Source organism: Ranitomeya variabilis, chromosome 2 (genome assembly GCF_051348905.1).
Source record: "Ranitomeya variabilis isolate aRanVar5 chromosome 2, aRanVar5.hap1, whole genome shotgun sequence".
In the NCBI taxonomy this organism is placed as follows: Eukaryota; Metazoa; Chordata; class Amphibia; order Anura; family Dendrobatidae; genus Ranitomeya; species Ranitomeya variabilis.
The window spans coordinates 453,389,230-453,408,645 of record NC_135233.1 but is presented as its reverse complement, the minus strand read 5'-3'; the positions used below and the strand labels follow the sequence as shown (position 1 = coordinate 453,408,645).

Below are 19,416 nucleotides of genomic sequence, written 5' to 3'. Positions count from 1 at the left end.
CAAACAAAGCTTACAATTGTGTCATACATCTGCACAATGGTGCTTGTCAATGCAGTGAACAAGTTGACCTGGCATCCCCATTAAGAGAGGATTCTGATGTCGGAGATTCTCAGGACTGTCTCATGCACTTGTTTAATATATCCTAGCAGGTGCCAGAATACAAAAACGTCACAGGTTATTGTGTGAATGCAAAAAATAATTGTTGGAAATTGGATTTCCAAAAATGGGTCTTACAAGCTATAGTGTACAGCAGTAATATCAACAACATAAATCATGCATGTGCACATAACAGGAGATTAGCAAGGCAAGGGGTTGGTGGCTTCACTCCTATGGAGGCAGACCATCCAGCTGCTATGGGAGTTGGAAAGACCTGAATGGCCATGCCCTACATCTTCCTACTTCTGTAAGCCTGATCCTGTCTTCCAGGCCCCGTCATCCCATTTGGTCAGAAATGTCAGAAGATCCAGCTGGCAAACAACCAGAGAGAAGCAGTCTTCCGATGTTTCTGGCCAATCTCTCTTGTGACTGATCTTGACTTCACATATACGGTTTTTGAGTATTCTGGTCAAAAAGGGGCAGGTTTTATGTAGGCCAAACTCAAAGTTAACGTTCACGGTGGGTCAGGTTTTCCCCAACACTAGCGTTGTTAAATATGTTAACAGTATGTAAAGTAAAAGGAATGTGTGAATAAATATCAGATGTAATAAATGGTGCGGGAAAGAGCATGGGGATGATATTTCCAAAAAATTACCACTGTCTAATTTTCTTGTAGGTCCCAGCACCACATGCTCAGAGGAGTCTTGTGGTAACCTAGGTGTATGTCTACAACAGTGGGATGGATTCATATGTGACTGCACTATGACCTCCTATGGAGGACCCGTCTGCAATGATCGTAAGTCTACCAAGATCTTATATAAAAATGTATATCTCAAATAAAACCTCACATTAGTATCAGAGTATTTCATAGGTTCCATTTTCAACTTATGTTTAAAATGACATACACTATCAAGCATCCTGTGAACCATTGGTTTATCACTAGTAACACCTGCCTAAGTACTAGTTAAACACACTACAGTTCATAGACAACCATTAATGTAATTCTCACGAGCAGCAAAAAGGGTTCTCCAGGCTTGGGCTAATTTTCAGCAACCAGTGCAATGTTTTATGTCAAATCCTAACATGTGTAATACACACACCATTAGGATTCAGCTCTACTTGCCGTTTCATTGAGAGATTAAGTATGGGAAGCTAATTGGCGCATGATCACAAGTATACAGATTGCACACTTAGGGTTACGTGATGACAACTTGAAATGGCAATCGAAACTGAATCACGACACAGTTTGGATTCGGTATGATACAGTGTTTGCCCATAAATTTATACAGGCTGGAAAACCCCTGTAAACTAACAAAGCTGAGAAGATATATTAGCAAAGAAAGTATTTGCAAGATACAACCTAGAAAAATTCCCTGTGCACTGTGCATAAGATATAGATTATTTACGTACACACCCATGTGAACACTGAATATTTTACATGCGAGACCCCTTAGGCATCATGGAAACTTCAGAACCATAGGCACTTCAGGTAGCACTTTACGGTGGTTCAGTAGGCAGTATGGGGCAAAAATGTTATGTGGTTGGTGACTTGATAACAGAAAAATAACCCATCATATGGAAGATCACCCCCAAAAAAGAAACTTCTTACCGAATCAATGACAGTTGTGCATAGAAACTATGGGTATTCCAGTGTATGAAAAATAACCTGGAGCTTCAGGCCTTCATGGTTTCTCAAAACCAAAGAAATGAGACAGAACACGTGTGCACATTCACACTTTGGCCATTTTTCAGTATAAGCCACAAATATATACCATACAGCCCCCGTGACCATCACTGACTTCCCAAACATTAAGGGGGTTTTACGAGACTAAGTTTTATATCTTATGCTACGTTCACATTAGCGGCGGGCGCCGCATGCGTCATGCGCCCCTATATTTAACATGGGGGCGCATGGACATGCGTCGCACTTGCGTTTTGCGCCGCATGCGTCGCTGCGGCGCCCGCGTCCGGGCGCAGAGGACGCAACAAGTTGCATTTTTGCTGCGTCCAAAATCAATTAAAAAAAGGACGCATGCGGCGCAAAACGCAGCGTTGTGCATGCGTTTTGCTGCGTTTTTGTTTGCGTTGTGCGCTGCGGCGCACAACGCAAATGTGAACGTAGCATAAGTGTTACATATTTTTGTTATGCCTTATTAATTCGTGATAAGCGAATAGATTTGCACTACCTGTTCCGGTTCCCACTTTCTTACTCAGTGGCAGCCAGACCAGGACCATCGGCCAGCACTAGAATGCCAGCATATTGGGCGCCTCCTGTGATTACTGGGCTCCGGCAACATCATAATGCTGTGGAAAGCTAGTTCCGAGTCCTCAAGTGTTGTCATGGTGTACATCGCGTCATGACGTTGTGAGGCCATTATTCTGGCATTCGTATACCAGCTGAAGGTGTTCCCACTGCCCTGGTTGAGCTGGAGTGGAAGCCAGAGCAAGGAAATACACATTTTTTTGCTTATCTCTACTACTATTAATTTTACCCTCACAAGTCTTGTGATGCTCAGTCCCATTTTCCAGTGACGTATCAAAGCCATAGGTGATGCATACAATTCTCCTCAATTGGGCTTCCACACTGGTACATGTGTTGTCATAAGTAACATCATCTTTAAGGGCAGGCTGAAGCACATATGCTCAAAGTGCATGCGTGGTTCAAACTGTGCGCAGGCGTGAAGAGAAAGCACCTGACATGTTCGACATGGAGACTAAATCAGTGCATGATGTATGACACATGATTAAACAAGTAATCGGACGTTGAGCCAGAGGTTTGCGTGCAACAGCAGTACACCTGTGAAGGCATGATAAAGAGGAACCTGTCATTAGATTCATGCTGCAAGAACCATGACCTGCATAAAATAGTGTCTGGCTGCACAATTGAAGCCAGGTATGTTTCATTCTGAAATCCTGAGAAAACCATAGTTTGAAAAGCCGGGAACCATAGGAGGAGATGAGGCTTGTCCAGTGCGTGCCTGGGCCAAACTCTGTCCACCATGCTCCAGTTGATTAACACATTTCTCCCTATGTACACACGAGCTACCTGTCAATCAACTGGAGTGTTCTAGGGAGAAGTTGGGGTGGCACCGGACAAGTCCGGTCTCTCTCTATAGTCCCCAGCCAGCTTCTCCTTGCCACACTCCAGTTGATTGACAAGTAACTCCCATGTATGTTTCATGCTGCCCACAGTTCAGGCAGCATGAACCTAATGACAGGTTTGTCATCATCATGATAGATATATAAAGTGATTTAAAAAAACAACAACCTTGAAGTTCACCTGCCGTGATAAGTTCCCCTATATATAAGCAATTTACAAGTCTAGTAACCATTCATGAAGTTCTTTTGAAGTCAATCATAAGTACGTTAACAAACTGTAGAAGAAAAAAACTAAATAAGAAGACAACAGCAAAAACAAAAAAAGCATACTATAAAAAAAATTGTCCTGGGCAAAAATGAGAAATGCAAACTTCACACTACATATGGGCATTACATTTCTTGGGACCATTTAGACCCTTCTTTAAACATGTGCCCTACATGAATGCAAATGTCCATCCAGTCAATGTCTCTGATTTTTTTTCCAATTGCAAATTTCAGTACGGTATACTTTTATACTATGCATGAAAATCATAGTTATCAGTTCAGGCATCAGAGATGAAGATGTGCTAAATGGAATGGCTACAACACATTTAGAGGGATCCCAGACTTATGTGATTACAGACTTTCACGGCATATTTGCTAAATGTACTTGCCAAGCACTGTGTAATGCTAGCCCTCAAAGCTTGGATACAGAGCTACAATTAAATATATTTAGTATATAACTATGTAGAGATACATTGCAAAAGTCCATTCATAATTAAAGTAATTGTAATTATTCATTGTGGCGTCCTCGTAATAATTGGTATAAACCTTGGCTATGGTAAGTAGAACTTTTTGCACTTATAACAATGTAAACTTTGTATGGATGTCTTCACATGTCATGGATCTGCAAGATTTGACTTTGGCAGGTAGGATTTTTCAATACGATGCAGCTAATTCCATTGTATCTAGGATTATGTGAATCCATTGTTTTAATGGGGAAAAAAATAGATTGATCAAATCTGTCCTAATCTGCACTGAAGGCTTAGAATGAAACCTCCATCAAAGGTGTGAACAGGTCGCTACACAGTTTACCATAGAGAAAACTTAATGATTGTTCACCCGCAAAACTAAATGTGACTATACATTTTCCACATATAGTTGCTATAACCATTTCTGCCAATTGTACCGAATTTTCGGAGAATGTTCTGAATTTTGACACATAACTTCGTCAAATTTGGTACATCCCAACAGAGAGAAGTGGTATTCTTGTGTGGGAATGGGTGTCATCAGAAGGGCCGTGTTCATTCCCGGGCTGAGTTGGGGTAGAATTTAAATGTCCCTTTTCTCTCAAACAGTAAGTATGCTAGGTCTCGTTCCCTCCTGTCTACTGTCACTGCTGCTCTCTATCAAATTGACAAACCATTCTCCTCATATCAAAATGGCCACTAGAGCACTCTGGAAAGTCTAAACTTTGCCTTCATATTTTTTATTGGGGTGAGGTGGACTGGTGCTGATGAATACAGAGATGTTCCATGGTGGAAAACGGGATGGGAAAGAGTTGTTCAGACTTTCCACACTGATCTCGTGCCTCTGCAGGGGCCATTTTAGTGAAATGAAGAATGAGGCACCAATTGGATAAATGTAGGCAATTGAAAAGAGGGTACCGCAGTGGGTCAGATGGCACCCCACCAAGTACAGTGACTATTTATGTTAAATATATAATCAAATTCAGGTTTGGATGTAGAGGGTTGCTTTAATAATATAGTTCTTTATTGGTTGAACCCCATATGTCCTACTTCCAATCAAATATGTGTCATAAAGTTGAGATCTATAAAATTGTTTTAAAGTTTAACCAGTTAAATTTATTATTCTAGCATATTTGTTCAATTTCCTATGCCTGCCTTTATATTTACCTTTACCTGTCTTAATATTTGCCTTCCATTTCTAAAAATATGACATATTTATGTTCTGGGTCCATTTTATCAGAAAAGTTATTAATAAAACTGGTGTTTTCTTCGTTTTACTGGTACAATGTTAGATTCTGGATTTGTTTCACATGCCCTGCTCTCATGTACCGTAATAAAGTCAGAAGCGCCTTGGTGGATGGGAACTATTACGATCACAGTTCTCTTTCATGTTCTCTGACTAGGCTACATTAAAGTTGATTTTCTCATATGTGGATATGAAGTCCTGGAGTGCCTGTACATTGAAGAGTCTCACTTGTCCTAATTTCAGTACACTTATCATACATTTGTAGACTATTATCTATTTCATGTTCCTTCAGTACTACAGCTATTCCATCCCTTTGACTAGGTTATACACTTATTTTTTTCTCTTTACTTAAAATAACCTGTACATAAATGAAAGTCATCCGTCTACCTATGCATAAACAAATTGTTCAATTTATATTCATCCCTTTCAAGAACGAAAGATCCCATCTGAGAAGTAAAATTTATCAGTCAATTTTTCAAGAAATATGCCACATGGAGACCATTAATGTGTTTTAACAATGCAATAATAAAAAAATATTAAAGGGTTATTCCCAAGATAGTAACTTATTGCCAATAGCTAGTATAAGGGTAACTTGCAGATCGCCGAGATCCAACTGCTGAGACCCACAGCCATTCCCAAGAACGGGGATCTGGAACTTGAGAAAATTAATCTACATAGCCTCATCTAAATGAAGAAGAGGTTAAGCATGCACCTCCACTCCATTTGTTATTTATTGGACTGCTGGAGATAAAGGAACCCTGTACTTGGCTATTTCATGTAGTTCCTTAGACAATGGGGTCAAAGCATTCACATTTCCATTCCAATCAAGATGTTGCACTATAGAGCCCTGTTTCCTGTTTTCCGGAGCCCCGTTCTCTGCTTCACTGTGGGTCCCAGCAGTTCATGCCACAACGATCAGTAAGGAATCCCCTATCCAGTGAAATAGGAAAAAATTGCTACTTTGTGCAGCACCGTGACTGTAAATCCCCTTGTATGTATCTACATAATATAAAAGCATGATGTATTCAAATTCTTTCCTTGGCTTCCAGACCCCTACCTTCCCCACCCAGCTTTGCAATCTTAGTTCTTCAGCATGACCTCCGATGTAGCTGAAAATGTAAATTCTGTTTTATATCAAAGAGTGATATAGCTGAGAAGTGCGTGCAAGCATTAGCTGCATTTATAAAACTTTCCTAACTCACCCTAACTGTGTATAGAATCTCCAATGTATTCTATGAGATGCCTCCTGCTTGTAAGAGGTGACAGGGAGTAACCTATCAAAAGAAGGAGGCAGGATCGATTGCAGTCAATCTTATAGTCCGTTTTTCTCAGGGTTGCGTTACCGTGCCAAAATTCATTAAAGTGTGGCATAATGTTTGATTACACGAAATGTGATGCATCTTTAAATATAACACTTTTCTCAAGCTCCATACAGGGGCGAGAATTGTTTTTTGGCAACTTTTTTTTTAAATAAAAATTTACGATTCATAAATCTGTCTCAAACTCTATTTGCATAACTAACCATGTTCATTTTCCAACTACTTTTTATTTTAAAAAGTGTCAAAAGTACTGTAAAATAGCAAAAAGTCACAGTTTTTGTGCACATATAGAGTGAGGATTTATGCGACTTTTTGAAAAAACAAAACATTTTTAAAACGGTCTTGACACATTTTCCCCTTAGGTCTATGTCTAGTTTGACTTAATACTTACATTGCAATCATCATAAATGCTGGGCCCCTGTCATATTAGTATACTATGTACCCAACTTCCAACTGAAGTTTACATTGCCTGTACTGTGTAGGAGTGCGGACCGCCGTACCCCCTTGTACGTATCTCCATAATGTGAAAGCTAAGGCATTGATTTAAGTTTGAACTTCTTGTGATAAATGTTGCACATTCAATGAAACTATAAGACATATGGCAAGGATTTGGGAAAAGAAAGTGGTTTCATGTCGAGGTTACCGCGGTTTTCCCTTTTTGCCGCTACTTTTCTAAGGTTGCCATGGCGACCTGCACTGCAATCGCGTGATATGCTGTTTGAAGTACATTTCTTTAATACAGGTCATTCATTAATATGCATTTATTAATGTCAATACAACACAAACATCTTTGTCACAGTTAATTACGCTTCTTAATTACAGCATGATTTAGAGGCCCGGTTCATTCTTTTTGAAGGTTTATTAATTCATTACACAGCTTTTTATGTAACTGTAGAACATTGCCGTTTGGATACCATATATGCAAAGCTTTAGTCATGCATACAGTTCATGAGGCTTCATTGTCTTCATGATGTATAAGCATCATGAAAGGGCAATGTTAATATATGCAATATATTGGATGGCTCCTTATATGTGAAATTCAGCTGGATGGGGAAATGGTTGGATGGAAATTGTGAGTCCATGCATAGTACAATTTCCAAGAAAAAAAGTCACAAATTTTTGTGCAAAAGTGACAGGAACCAAAATGTGCTGTTTTTCATCACCATAAAAATGCACTGCACTTGATTTGCCATATTAAAAACTTGTATGCTTCCCTTCCACTTGCTGGCGGATTGTAGCAATGCATGGGAAGAAAGCAGGATGGTAGCAATGCATGGGAATGTTGGGTTGAACAATTAATAAAATGTTCACTTCACTTCAGTTGCCTACTCCTGGCCTAATGGATATTGATCAGGTGCGCACCAAAAGAAATAAACATATGACAACACACAGTCAGATGTAAACTCTCCTTGATTAATCTATGGCTCAGCTCCAAAAGGGCCTTTATTAGTCAGAACACAAGTTTATATATTTCCTGTAAGGGGGCTCGGTTAGCTCTAAAATGGGAGTGATCGGATGTATTCCATTAGTTAGTGGGTTGGGCAATGAGCAAGTCCATGGGTGGATCCATGAGGTCATCAGGGTGGGTTGGTCCATGAGGTCATCAGGGTGGGCGTCACTGTGGGTGGATCCATGAGGTCATCAGGGTGGGCGTCATCTTGGATACCAGCACATGGCATGCTGATACAGGAAATGGCGGCCATCTTTAGTGTCTCACTTTGATCTGAGAAAACTTATGTAAGGTTAAACAATACACGTTATGGGTCACTTCTCTCAATCTCTTACGTCTTGAGGTTAATTAAGTATTTGATCTTATGGCTCTCCTCAACAGGAAGAAAGCCGTATAGTGGAGGTAATGTGATGCTTTGGTAAACATTTTGGTACGATTCCTTTAGCCTGACATTTTATGTGGATGTTACTTTGACACATACTACATACCTACTCACATTGCATAGAACAAGTGCCCCAATTTATGACAACCGTATTCCCTAATGGCAGCGGTCTCATTCTGTAGTAAAATGCTTGTTCAGGAATGATTTAAGGAACACAACAAAAGAGATCACAGGGCAGTTTCCATCTTCAAAATACCCAGAAATGAATCTGATTTGAGCATTTATGAGCTGTGGTGGAGAAACAAATCCAATCCATGAAGACCCCCATCTTCCGCCAAGCTGATATCACAGGACATCTTTAGGGGGCTTATGGAGTAAGTCCTTTGATGAGACCCAGCTGTTTAGGTGGTGTCAGACTGACCTATACATGAATAAGTTTTAGTGTTCTGGATGATTGGTGTATATATATATATATATATATTTCACTTGCAATGCTGAACATGTACCACCCATGGGCTGCACATATCCACAGACATGACGCCAACATACTTGACACGTACTACCCACTTTTGAGTTGGTAACTTCTTGGTGATTTAGTCTTATCTTGGGCTCCATCATAACCTCCCATTTGATGTCTTTACCTCTTTTTAGACTATGAAATGTTGAATTTGCCAATATTGTTTTTAAAAGACCATGACAGCCCACATATACATGGATACACAACAAGCATGTACCACTGGTGAACACTGACAGAAAAGGGCCCCTGTACAAGAACAGTATATGGGTCCTCTGCAGCCCAATAGCTCTTCATAATGCACCTTGCCACCTGCTTTGGAGGTGAGATTGGCCCCCATAACTCATAAGCCCTTGTCTGGTTGCACTGATGACGTGTCTGCCCCTGCCACTGATAATCTGAACCGTTCTACTCATGTGATGGACGCCTACGTGCCGCTCACTTTCTGAACACGTTCCTCCCATATGATGAACTCATGACCCACGCGAAACAACCACTTACTTGGTGCATGCATCACCTTCATACCGGGTCAGCGACTTACGTGCACCACCTACATCCTAGACCCATACGAATCCTTACAAATCACAGCAATTACCTTCCATGAAGTTGCATTATGCTGTGGTTTGCTGTAACTATTCAGTGCCAAATCCACATAGAAAAACCAAAGCAAATCCTCCCCAGGTGTAAATATCCCGAGACTGAGTGTTTTACTGTTTAAAAGTGATGAGCAAATGAGTTATGGTGTTTTCTGAGCATGCTTGTGTGCTAACAGTGTCTTTGGTGTGCTCGAATAGTATGTTCAAGTCCCCGCAGCTGCATGTATCGCGGTTGTTCGACAGCAGGAACACATGTAGGGATTGTCTGTTTGTTAGGCAATCCCTGAATGTGTTGTGGCTGTCTAACACTATTCGAATACTCTTCGGGCACGCAGAAGACACTCGGATAGCACCCGAGCATGGAGGATTACACCTTGTCCCAGCACGTTCACTCATCACTACTATATAGGTGAGTGAGAGAAAAGTATATAGAAAGTCACAGAACTGAGTGAAGCTGATCCACGTCCTCGGCAGGTCATGCGTCTTCAGATCTGCATCTAAGGACTCAATCATACGTCAGTGATTTTCATTACTGATTTGGATCAGAGTCATCAGAGTTTGGTCAGTGTCAGGTTTTACCATCAGAATTTGGGCAAAGTATCATAAATTACTAGTGATGAGCGAATATACTCGTTGCTCGAGATTTCTCGAGCACGCTCGGGGGTCCTCCCGAGTATTTTTTAGTGCTCAGAGATTTAGTTTTTATTGCCGCAGCAACCCCCACATGTACTTATGCTGGCTAACAGATGTAAATCATTCAGCTGCGGCAAGAAAAACGAAATCTCCGAGCACTAAAAAATACTCGGAGGACCCCGTGCATGCTCGAGAAATCTCGAGTAACGTGTATATTCGCTCATCACTATAAATTACCCTTAGATGGGAAAAAAAACTGCTGGAAGTTTCTCAAGCTTCTCCTATCAAACGGCCCGTGAAAAGCGGACATAGCATGGATGGTACCCGAGTGCTATCTGATTTTTTTTTTTCATGGATTCATAGATTTGCATTGGCGAGACTGACCCAACACTCGGATCACTATCGGACTATTCTCCGTGCTTTTGTGCGGACCACTCAGTCCAAGGAAAAAATTTGTACATGTGAATTACCCCCACACACTATCATAGGTACAGGTGCTCTCCGTGGAAATCATAGATGTCACTTGTATGAGAAAAGCTGATGTCTGAATGAGCCCCCTAAAAGATATTACCCAAAAAGCTAGGGAGATAGTAGCTAAAACAAGAATAAGAATGCCTATAGTCTGTTGAAATGACTGTTCAAACCAAGCATGGGTGCTTCCTTGGCATAGGGGCGCAGTTCAGTGCACCTTCCCACTTGTTTTCCATCTATCTCCATCCTTCTTTGCCTCCTATGAAATCAGAGCTGTCAATCAAGGAAGAGGAGATGGAACTAGATGGAAAACAAATAAGTGGCACTGAACCATTCGGTTTGCACAGTCATTTTCTGCTGAAAGTCTCACTTTTAAAACTGTGATGTGGACAGATAAGAAGCGTAACTTTATGCTCCAATTCAAAATCAGAGAAAAGGGCATAATGAATTATATTCCCTATTGTTCACTTCTTTAACAGTTTTGCATCAGATATAATATCTGGTAAATCCAGCCCAGCGATTGCTATTCGCAGCATTCTGCCTTTTTTTTTTGCTATGCACACATTTTATTATATTTCCGGGGATCTCCTGTTTGCACACGTCTTATGTAATCCAGCAGCTAAACCCCCCATCCATCCTCTAGAAACTCGAGCCCAATTCTCCAAAGTAGTTTCGTAAAAGTGTATAAAAATGAGCACTCTGGAGACATCTGCTGGAGGAAAACGGCCACTTCTAGACTGACGGCGGGCATACGCGGAGCCACGGCCAAGTGCTCACAAATCATTTCTCTTAGGGATTTCCTCTACTTTAATGGCCTCTTATTTTGTACATTTTAAAAAGACAAATGCTATGACTCTAAAGACCAAATTATTGAGATCCCTGATGCAGCAAAAGTGACCGCAGCGTTATGAGAAACGGTTAGAATAGGGCAGAGCACTGAAAGCAACTTTGTGAGCAGGAAAAGCAAAAATAATATATTTTCATGCTTTTCTAAAATTATTATTTAATATTAATCAAGAGCAAAGAAAAAATGGTGGGGTGATGATGATGGGTGGAAACTCCCGTACTGAAACCGGCGTACTTTTTTTCTCGCCATAGTTATTGTTCGCTGTCATAATGTTCATGCTGCCTAAACTGGTTAGTCTTGCTGCAAACGTTAAATTATTTCTCTGAAATAAGAGAACATCTAGCTGAAAGATCGGGCTCTTCCCAGCGCTGCATAGCAACCTGTCAATCACCCGAATCAGCACTGGGAATAGCCGGCCAAGGACAGCAATGGACTTTTCTTCTAACTATATTTTTCTCTGGAGCTCCAGGCTCTGTTCAGGTTCACTTTTAACATAATACACATCTTCTATGTGACAACCGAAATCTGGAGTTTCTTTCAACACAAATATAACTTAACGCTCCCAGGCCCAATTGTAAAATCTGTAACTTGGCCACAATGCATGTGACTCATTTTTTTTAATAATGGAGTCTTAGAGGGGCTGTTCTGGGAAACCAAATTATCTATCTGAAAGATTGGGGATAACTTATTGATTAGTGGGGGTTTGAACTCAATGACCCGCACCGATCAGCATAACGGTGTCCTCGTATCGCCATTAGATAGGAGCATTAGTGCACATGTCCAACTGCAGCTTCATTCATTCTCTATGGGGCTGCTGGGAAAAGAAGCCCTATAGTGTTGGTGGTGGTCAAGCAAGCGCACGTTGTTTAACCAAAGAAAACTTTTACAGGACTTTTTTTTTTTTTTTTTTTTTTTTTGAAAAACAGAAAACTAAAAACAGCCCAGAAAAGTGTCTTTACTTTATCTGTTCCAAAATTGTCCACAATGTCTACTGCAATGTATACTGAAGCATTAAGATTTTGCTTTACTGGAGCTGAGGCCGACCCCCTAAAGAACTAGCCCATAGCATTATCCCTCTTTCTCCAAATTGTAGAGTGGCACAATGCAGTCTGGGGGAAACGTTCTCCTGGAATCACCAAACCCAGACACCAGACAGAGAAATGTGATCCGTCACTGCACAGAACACATCTCCTCCAGAGTCCAGTGGTGGCGGCTTTATATCACTCCATCCAACATTCGGCATTGTGCTTGGTGATGTAAGGCTGCATGCACCTTCTTGCCTATGAAGCTCCTGGCGAGGGTCCAGTGTTTGTGCTAATACCAGAGGAGGTCTGGACCCTGCAGTTATGGAGTCATCAGAGCGTTGGTGACTTTGCTGCCCTCTGCTCCTCCGCACTCAGCCCCCCCACTCTGTAACATTACGGGGTCTCCACTTTATGGCTGAGTTGTTGTGGTTCCTTCCACTTCTCAATTACAGGTCCTTCTCAAAAAATTAGCATATAGTGTTAAATTTCATTATTTACCATAATGTAATGATTACAATTAAACTTTCATATATTATAGATTCATTATCCACCAACTGAAATTTGTCAGGTCTTTTATTGTTTTAATACTGATGATTTTGGCATACAACTCCTGATAACCCAAAAAACCTGTCTCAATAAATTAGCATATTTCACCCGTCCAATCAAATAAAAGTGTTTTTTAATAACAAACAAAAAAACCATCAAATAATAATGTTCAGTTATGCACTCAATACTTGGTCGGGAATCCTTTGGCAGAAATGACTGCTTCAATGCGGCGTGGCATGGAGGCAATCAGCCTGTGACACTGCTGAGATGTTATGGAGGCCCAGGATGCTTCAATAGCGGCCTTAAGCTCATCCAGAGTGTTGGGTCTTGCGTCTCTCAACTTTCTCTTCACAATATCCCACAGATTCTCTATGGGGTTCAGGTCAGGAGAGTTGGCAGGCCAATTGAGCACAGTAATACCATGGTCAGTAAACCATTTACCAGTGGTTTTGGCACTGTGAGCAGGTGCCAGGAAGCATGAAGTGCTCCAAAATCTCCTGATAGCTAGCTGCATTGACCCTGCCCTTGATGAAACACAGTGGACCAACACCAGCAGCTGACATGGCACCCCACACCACTGACTGTGGGTACTTGACACTGGACTTCAGGCATTTTGGCATTTCCTTCTCCCCAGTCTTCCTCCAGACTCTGGCACCTTGATTTCCGAATGACATGCAAAATTTGCTTTCATCAGAAAAAAGTACTTGGGACCACTTAGCAACAGTCCAGTGCTGCTTCTCTGTAGCCCAGGTCAGGCGCTTCTGCCGCTGTTTATGGTTCAAAAGTGGCTTTACCTGGGGAATGCGGCACCTGTAGCCCATTTCCTGCACACGCCTGTGCACGGTGGCTCTGGATGTTTCCACACCAGACTCAGTCCACTGCTTCCTCAGGTTCCCCAAGGTCTGGAATCGGTCCTTCTCCACAATCTTCCTCAGGGTCCGGTCACCTCTTCTCGTTGTACAGCGTTTTCTGCCACATTGTTTCCTTTCAACAGACTTACCATTGAGGTGCCTTGATACAGCACTCTGGGAACAGCCTATTTGTTGAGAAATTTCTTTCTGGGTCTTACCCTCTTGCTTGAGGGTGTCAATGATGGCCTTCTTGACATCTGTCAGGTCGCTAGTCTTACCCATGATGGGGGTTTTGAGTAATGAACCAGGCAGGGAGTTTTTAAAAGCCTCAGGTATCTTTTGCATGTGTTTAGAGTTAATTAGTTGATTCAGAAGATTAGGGTAATAGGTCATTTAGAGAACCTTTTCTTGATATGCTAATTTATTGAGACAGGTTTTTTGGGTTATCAGGAGTTGTAGGCCAAAATCATCAGTATTAAAACAATAAAAGACCTGACAAATTTCAGTTGGTGGATAATGAATCTATAATATATGAAAGTTTAATTGTAATCATTACATTATGGTAAATAATGAAATTTAACACTATATGCTAATTTTTTGAGAAGGACCTGTATATCACTCATGGATGATGGGGGAAGGTTTAGAAGGGAAGAAATTTCATGAACTTGTTACACCGGTGGCTCATATTACTGGACCATGCTGGTATTAGTGGGCCACAGGGTTATACACCGGGGAGAGGGGCCAGATGTCATACATCACCAGGAGGTGATGGGCCAGATGTTATACACCAGGAGGCGAGGGGCCAGATGTTATACACTGGGGAATTGGAGACTGAAAGAATACATGAGTTCTATGATTGAGGTGGAGCATGATACACACTATGGACAAAAGTATCATTGATCCCCACTTATTATCGTGCCTTCAGTACTTGTATTTTAGTCATTAGTCACACATAATGGTGTGGAACATTGAACCTGCTAGTTTCTGACTCATTATACTTGATTGCACACGCTAAGTGATCTTCCCCTCACGAAGTTCTCCCCTCTCTACAGTAATCTAGACTGAGTGCAGTAGCAGCATTAGTTTTTCTGTCCATTCCTTATGCCAAGGTCTTTGCCCTAAACAATTTGCCAGGGCATTGGAAGTATTCTGCGCTTTTTATGTATGTTTGTCCTGAGGATTGAGTCGGTGTGACTCTGAAACGAGTTAACAATAAATCAGCATTTATCTATCGTGAATGTCATTTTTCCAGTAAGAACAGAACTTTTCCATTGCCCTGGCAAGTTTTTTCTGACAGTACCGTGCGGAAACTGCAGCATCTGAACGTTGGTCTGGTCTTTTAGTGGTTGTGTCACACACAACCCTATAAGGTGAGTATAATTACTAGGGTTGAGCGACTTTGACCTTTTTAAGGTCGAGTCATGTTTCGCGAAACCCGACTTTTTGAAAAGTCGAGTCGGGCGAAATCGGCCGATTACTGCGAAAAGTCGAAGATCGGCCGGAACACGAAACCCTATGCACGTCAATGGGGATTATATATATATATATTTTTTTCTCTCTCTCTCTCTCTCTCTCTCTCTCTCTCTCTCCCCTCCGTCCCAGCAAGGAAAATCTCGTGTTACACATTGCGAATCCCTACTGCGCACAAGCGATAAAATGATGATAGCCGTGCATGCCCCTAACCCCTATGTCATCACTCTGCCCACACTCCTTCATTGGCTGAAAAAATGGTGCTAAACGCGTCATACGAAACGCGACTTTGGCGCCAAGATCGCGTACCGCATGGCCGACCCCACACAGGGATCGGTTCGGGTTTCATGAGATGCCGACTTTGCCAAAAGTCGGCGACTTATGAAAATGACCGATCCGTTTCGCTCAACCCTAGTAATTACTGTTTATTACCGTTTTGTGTTTCTTGGATAAGGCCCTATTACGCTTTTACATGTTAAGTTTTTGCTCTGTGCCAGCTATTGACCTGGTTGCCTTTCACTTTAGAATACAATATAAGTTTATCACTGTCACCCAAGCCTCTCTATAGCTGCATCGCTCCACATCTCGTTCCTCATTTCTGACTACTGCTATACCCGTCTTTTAGATTTTGGTAATGGTCTAAGACTAACATCCTCCACAGTCCAAACTTCCAACTTACATCTCCAAAACACTTTTTGTGCTTCACCAGTTTTCTAGAATGCGTTACTCGAGGCAATCTGCTCAGTTCATAGTGTCTACAGCTTTAAATGTGCCCAAAATTCACATTTTAAGCACATATAAAATTCACGAATCTAAAGTTTGTCCGGTTTCCCCCCTTCTAAATTTGAATTTGATAGATGTTGAATTTTAACAAGGAAATTTGATGCAAATCGAATGTTTCTCATCATCCTTTGGGATTTCTACAGACCCACAAGTATAATAAACATCGGATGGGAAAAAAAAAGTACTCATCTATCCTGCCATCACAACAGACCCCTGTTTAGGCCTGCGCGCAGCTCCCTCAAGCCTCTCTTGTACTTTCGCACTTTTCACTCCTTTTTCTGGCTCTAAACATTTTAGCAAAACATCAGTTGGCCGCCATTTTGCTAAATTTTCCCAACATGAATCACAAAAAGAAAATTGTGATCTGTAAAATACCAGGAGAATTTAATGATTCTCAAACGATTTACCCATATCTATTGGCTGTTTCAGATGTCGTTGCTATCGGTCCGATGTCGGCACGCAATGCTCAGGCTGGCTGCACATCTCCTGACCCGAGCATGACTGCTTCATATATTTCTATTAGGTCAAGAGATGTGCGGCCAGTCCGTAGGACCAAATATCATGGACATCTGAGACAAGCCCTAATGATTATGCATTAGAAAAGGTGAAGAAAAGATGGCTAAACCTTACCATACAAGGATTTCTTTTAACTTTTTTGCCTTTTTTTTCTATTCTCCTCCAACCCTAGTTTTCCTTGTTTTTACAACAGCTTTCAATGCGCTTTTTAGCTTTATATCTTTATCTTCTCATTACGTCTACTTGCCTTGGGTTCAAACCATCTGCCAGTCATTCAATTAAAAATGAACATATATGGTCCAGCTGGAAGACGCCCTTATAGTATATTTCTGCCGTGCAGCAGTGGTCGTCGGTGCTTAGACTTTATTATTACAACCAAATAAACCTAAATCCCACATACCTAAAATAAATAAGCAGTAAAAAACCTTGTGACTGTGGTGAAACGATGTGTGGACTACACAGCATGGTGTCCAGTAAGCTGGCACTCCCGCATAATTTTCCAAGAACGCAGCAATCAATTTTCTGAGCCTGCTGAGTATCAGAGAATTGCTGATAAGTGCATTGCTGTGATTGCTCAGAGGCCATACAGCATCACAGACCCCATATCATAATCCACATCAACCTCACACACACAGCGGATATAATTCAAAGTGTCTAGGGTAGGAAACTATTGATAAGCTGGCAGTTCAGGACTGACCACATCACTGGTGAACTAGAGGTAGTCGCAGATGATAAATTCGGGGCTGAGGTGGCTCGGTGCATTCATCCAGTTTGATTCTCATTCTGTAAGAGTCGGTTTTCTCTCTGGACATCATTATGTGTGAATATACTGCTTAAATATTCAGAGCAGGCAGCAAATCATCAGCAAGTGATGCAGTACATTTCTGATAGGTGAGATACGGAGCATCTAGAAGTGAAAACTGCAATGGCTTCAGATTTATATTTAGTATTCTAGGATGCGGTAGCCAAACATCCAGCTATATAAAATAAATTACAACCAGGTTGTACCCCACTTCAGTTCATAGTTGGTAGGCTCTCCTGATGAGGTGGATCCTCCAAGCCCAAGGTCCAGGTGGGCACACGTGCCAGGGGTGTTGCTGCAGCTGGCAGGTGAGGTACACAGGAGACAGCAGAGATATTTGAGACCGCAGGAGTACAGGAGACTGAGGGACTGGAAGCCGCAGGCAGCCAGGAGACGTCTGGGAGACAGCAGACAGGTTGCAGAGATACTGAAGGCCACAGGCAGACAGGACCCAGGAACACTAAAGTCTTAATACCAAGACACAGGATTGTGTATTGGTAGGCCTTATTAATCCCAGGCATTTGAACCCAAGGGATCAGGCTGAGCCATCTGCAAAGCCCAATATGGAGAAAAACAAAGTTGTGGGAAGCAAAGCCCAAATACAGGTGCGTAACAATAGTTCAGATGAAGGAATTGTGCTCTGTATGTCTGCCTACTCTACAACCATTATCATACTTGCCAACAATTAAATTGCCGGCCCTCAGTGATGCCCCCAAAATGGCTTCTTTTGGGCAATGCTTAAATTAAATGCCTCCTCATTTGTGTTTTGGTTTGTAGGATATAAACTTGAGTGCTCAGTTTCTGTACTCATGGATCACTTACCACACATGAGAAATCACTCTCCAACTTCTTCCGCAGCGTACTAGCCACATCTTACTTTCTCCCTACCTCCTGAACTCATCGTTTACTCTGAAAAATAAAACAGCCAAAAAATCCATCTTGGTCAAAACAAGATGGACAATCAAATCAATGAGGGATCAGAATTCAACTGTCTATTCACATCTAAGGAGAGGGAGAAGCAGAGTGAAAGATACACAGAGATCTCTGCTGCTTTCTAGTAAGTGTTTTAGCTCAACCCAGAGCAGGAGACATAACTGCACTGCTCACTATAACTGTTTAATGTTAAGTCTCAATTCTGCTGCTGCATCTGAACATGTGCTGCTTAGGCTACGTTCACATTTGCGTTGTGCGCCGCAGCGCCGGCGCCGCAGCGCACAACGCAAACAAAACCGCAGCAAAACGCATGCACAACGCTGCGTTTTGCGCCGCATGCGTCCTTTTTTTTAATTGAATTTGGACGCAGCAAAAATGCAACTTGCTGCGTCCTCTGCGCCCAGACGCGGGCGCCGCAGCGACGCATGCGGCGCAAAACGCAAGTGCGACGCATGTCCATGCGCCCCCATGTTAAATATAGGGGCGCATGACGCATGCGGCGCCGCTGCGGCGCCCGCCGCTGCGGCGCCCGCCGCTAATGTGAACGTAGCCTTAGAGACTGGAGAGCAGGAATCCTCCCCTATGTCTGTGTGTGCTGTGGAAATGGAAGGGAGAAGTCTTAGCAGCTAGACTTCTCCCACCAGCTCAGAGACCACTACAATTTAGAAATAGAGCCTCCATAGGAAAAAATTGTGCAGAATACAAGTGATAGCCAGAAATGTTGCTATTCCTCCTGTACACGTTTAAATGATTAGGTTAATCGTGTTTTTACTCTTAACTCCGTGCTGGGTATATTTGCTGACATGACATTTAGGTTATTTCTGTACACTTAGCTCAGGGTACATGGCAGCACCATATTTAGAAAAAAGTCCTATGTGAGACATATATTCCACATGACACACGAGGGGTTTTATTCTCTCACTTCATTCATTAGAGGGTCTACATGCAACTGCTGACACATGCTCCTGTTCTGATAGCATTTTAGGCCTACACACACACAGAGGCTGACAGTGCTCCTCTTGGTTCCGGAACATGGACATTGGCATAGGATAAAGGCCTAAGGCCGGTTTCACACTTGCATTTGGAGCAGCTGCGGAGGGCTGCGGACT

The 19,416-nt window shown here is 42.0% G+C and overlaps 1 protein-coding gene across 21 annotated transcripts in view; it reads left to right on the top strand.

Moving 5' to 3' along the window:
* Positions 1–19,416, top strand: part of NRXN2 (neurexin 2) — an 845,479-nt gene that overhangs the window by 507,494 nt on the left and 318,569 nt on the right. For all 21 annotated transcript variants that reach the window (XM_077287299.1, XM_077287320.1, XM_077287316.1 and 18 more), the window contains one exon: positions 773–892. In XM_077287299.1, coding sequence (XP_077143414.1) covers positions 773–892 — 120 coding nt within the window. The remainder of the gene's footprint in view (positions 1–772; positions 893–19,416) is intronic.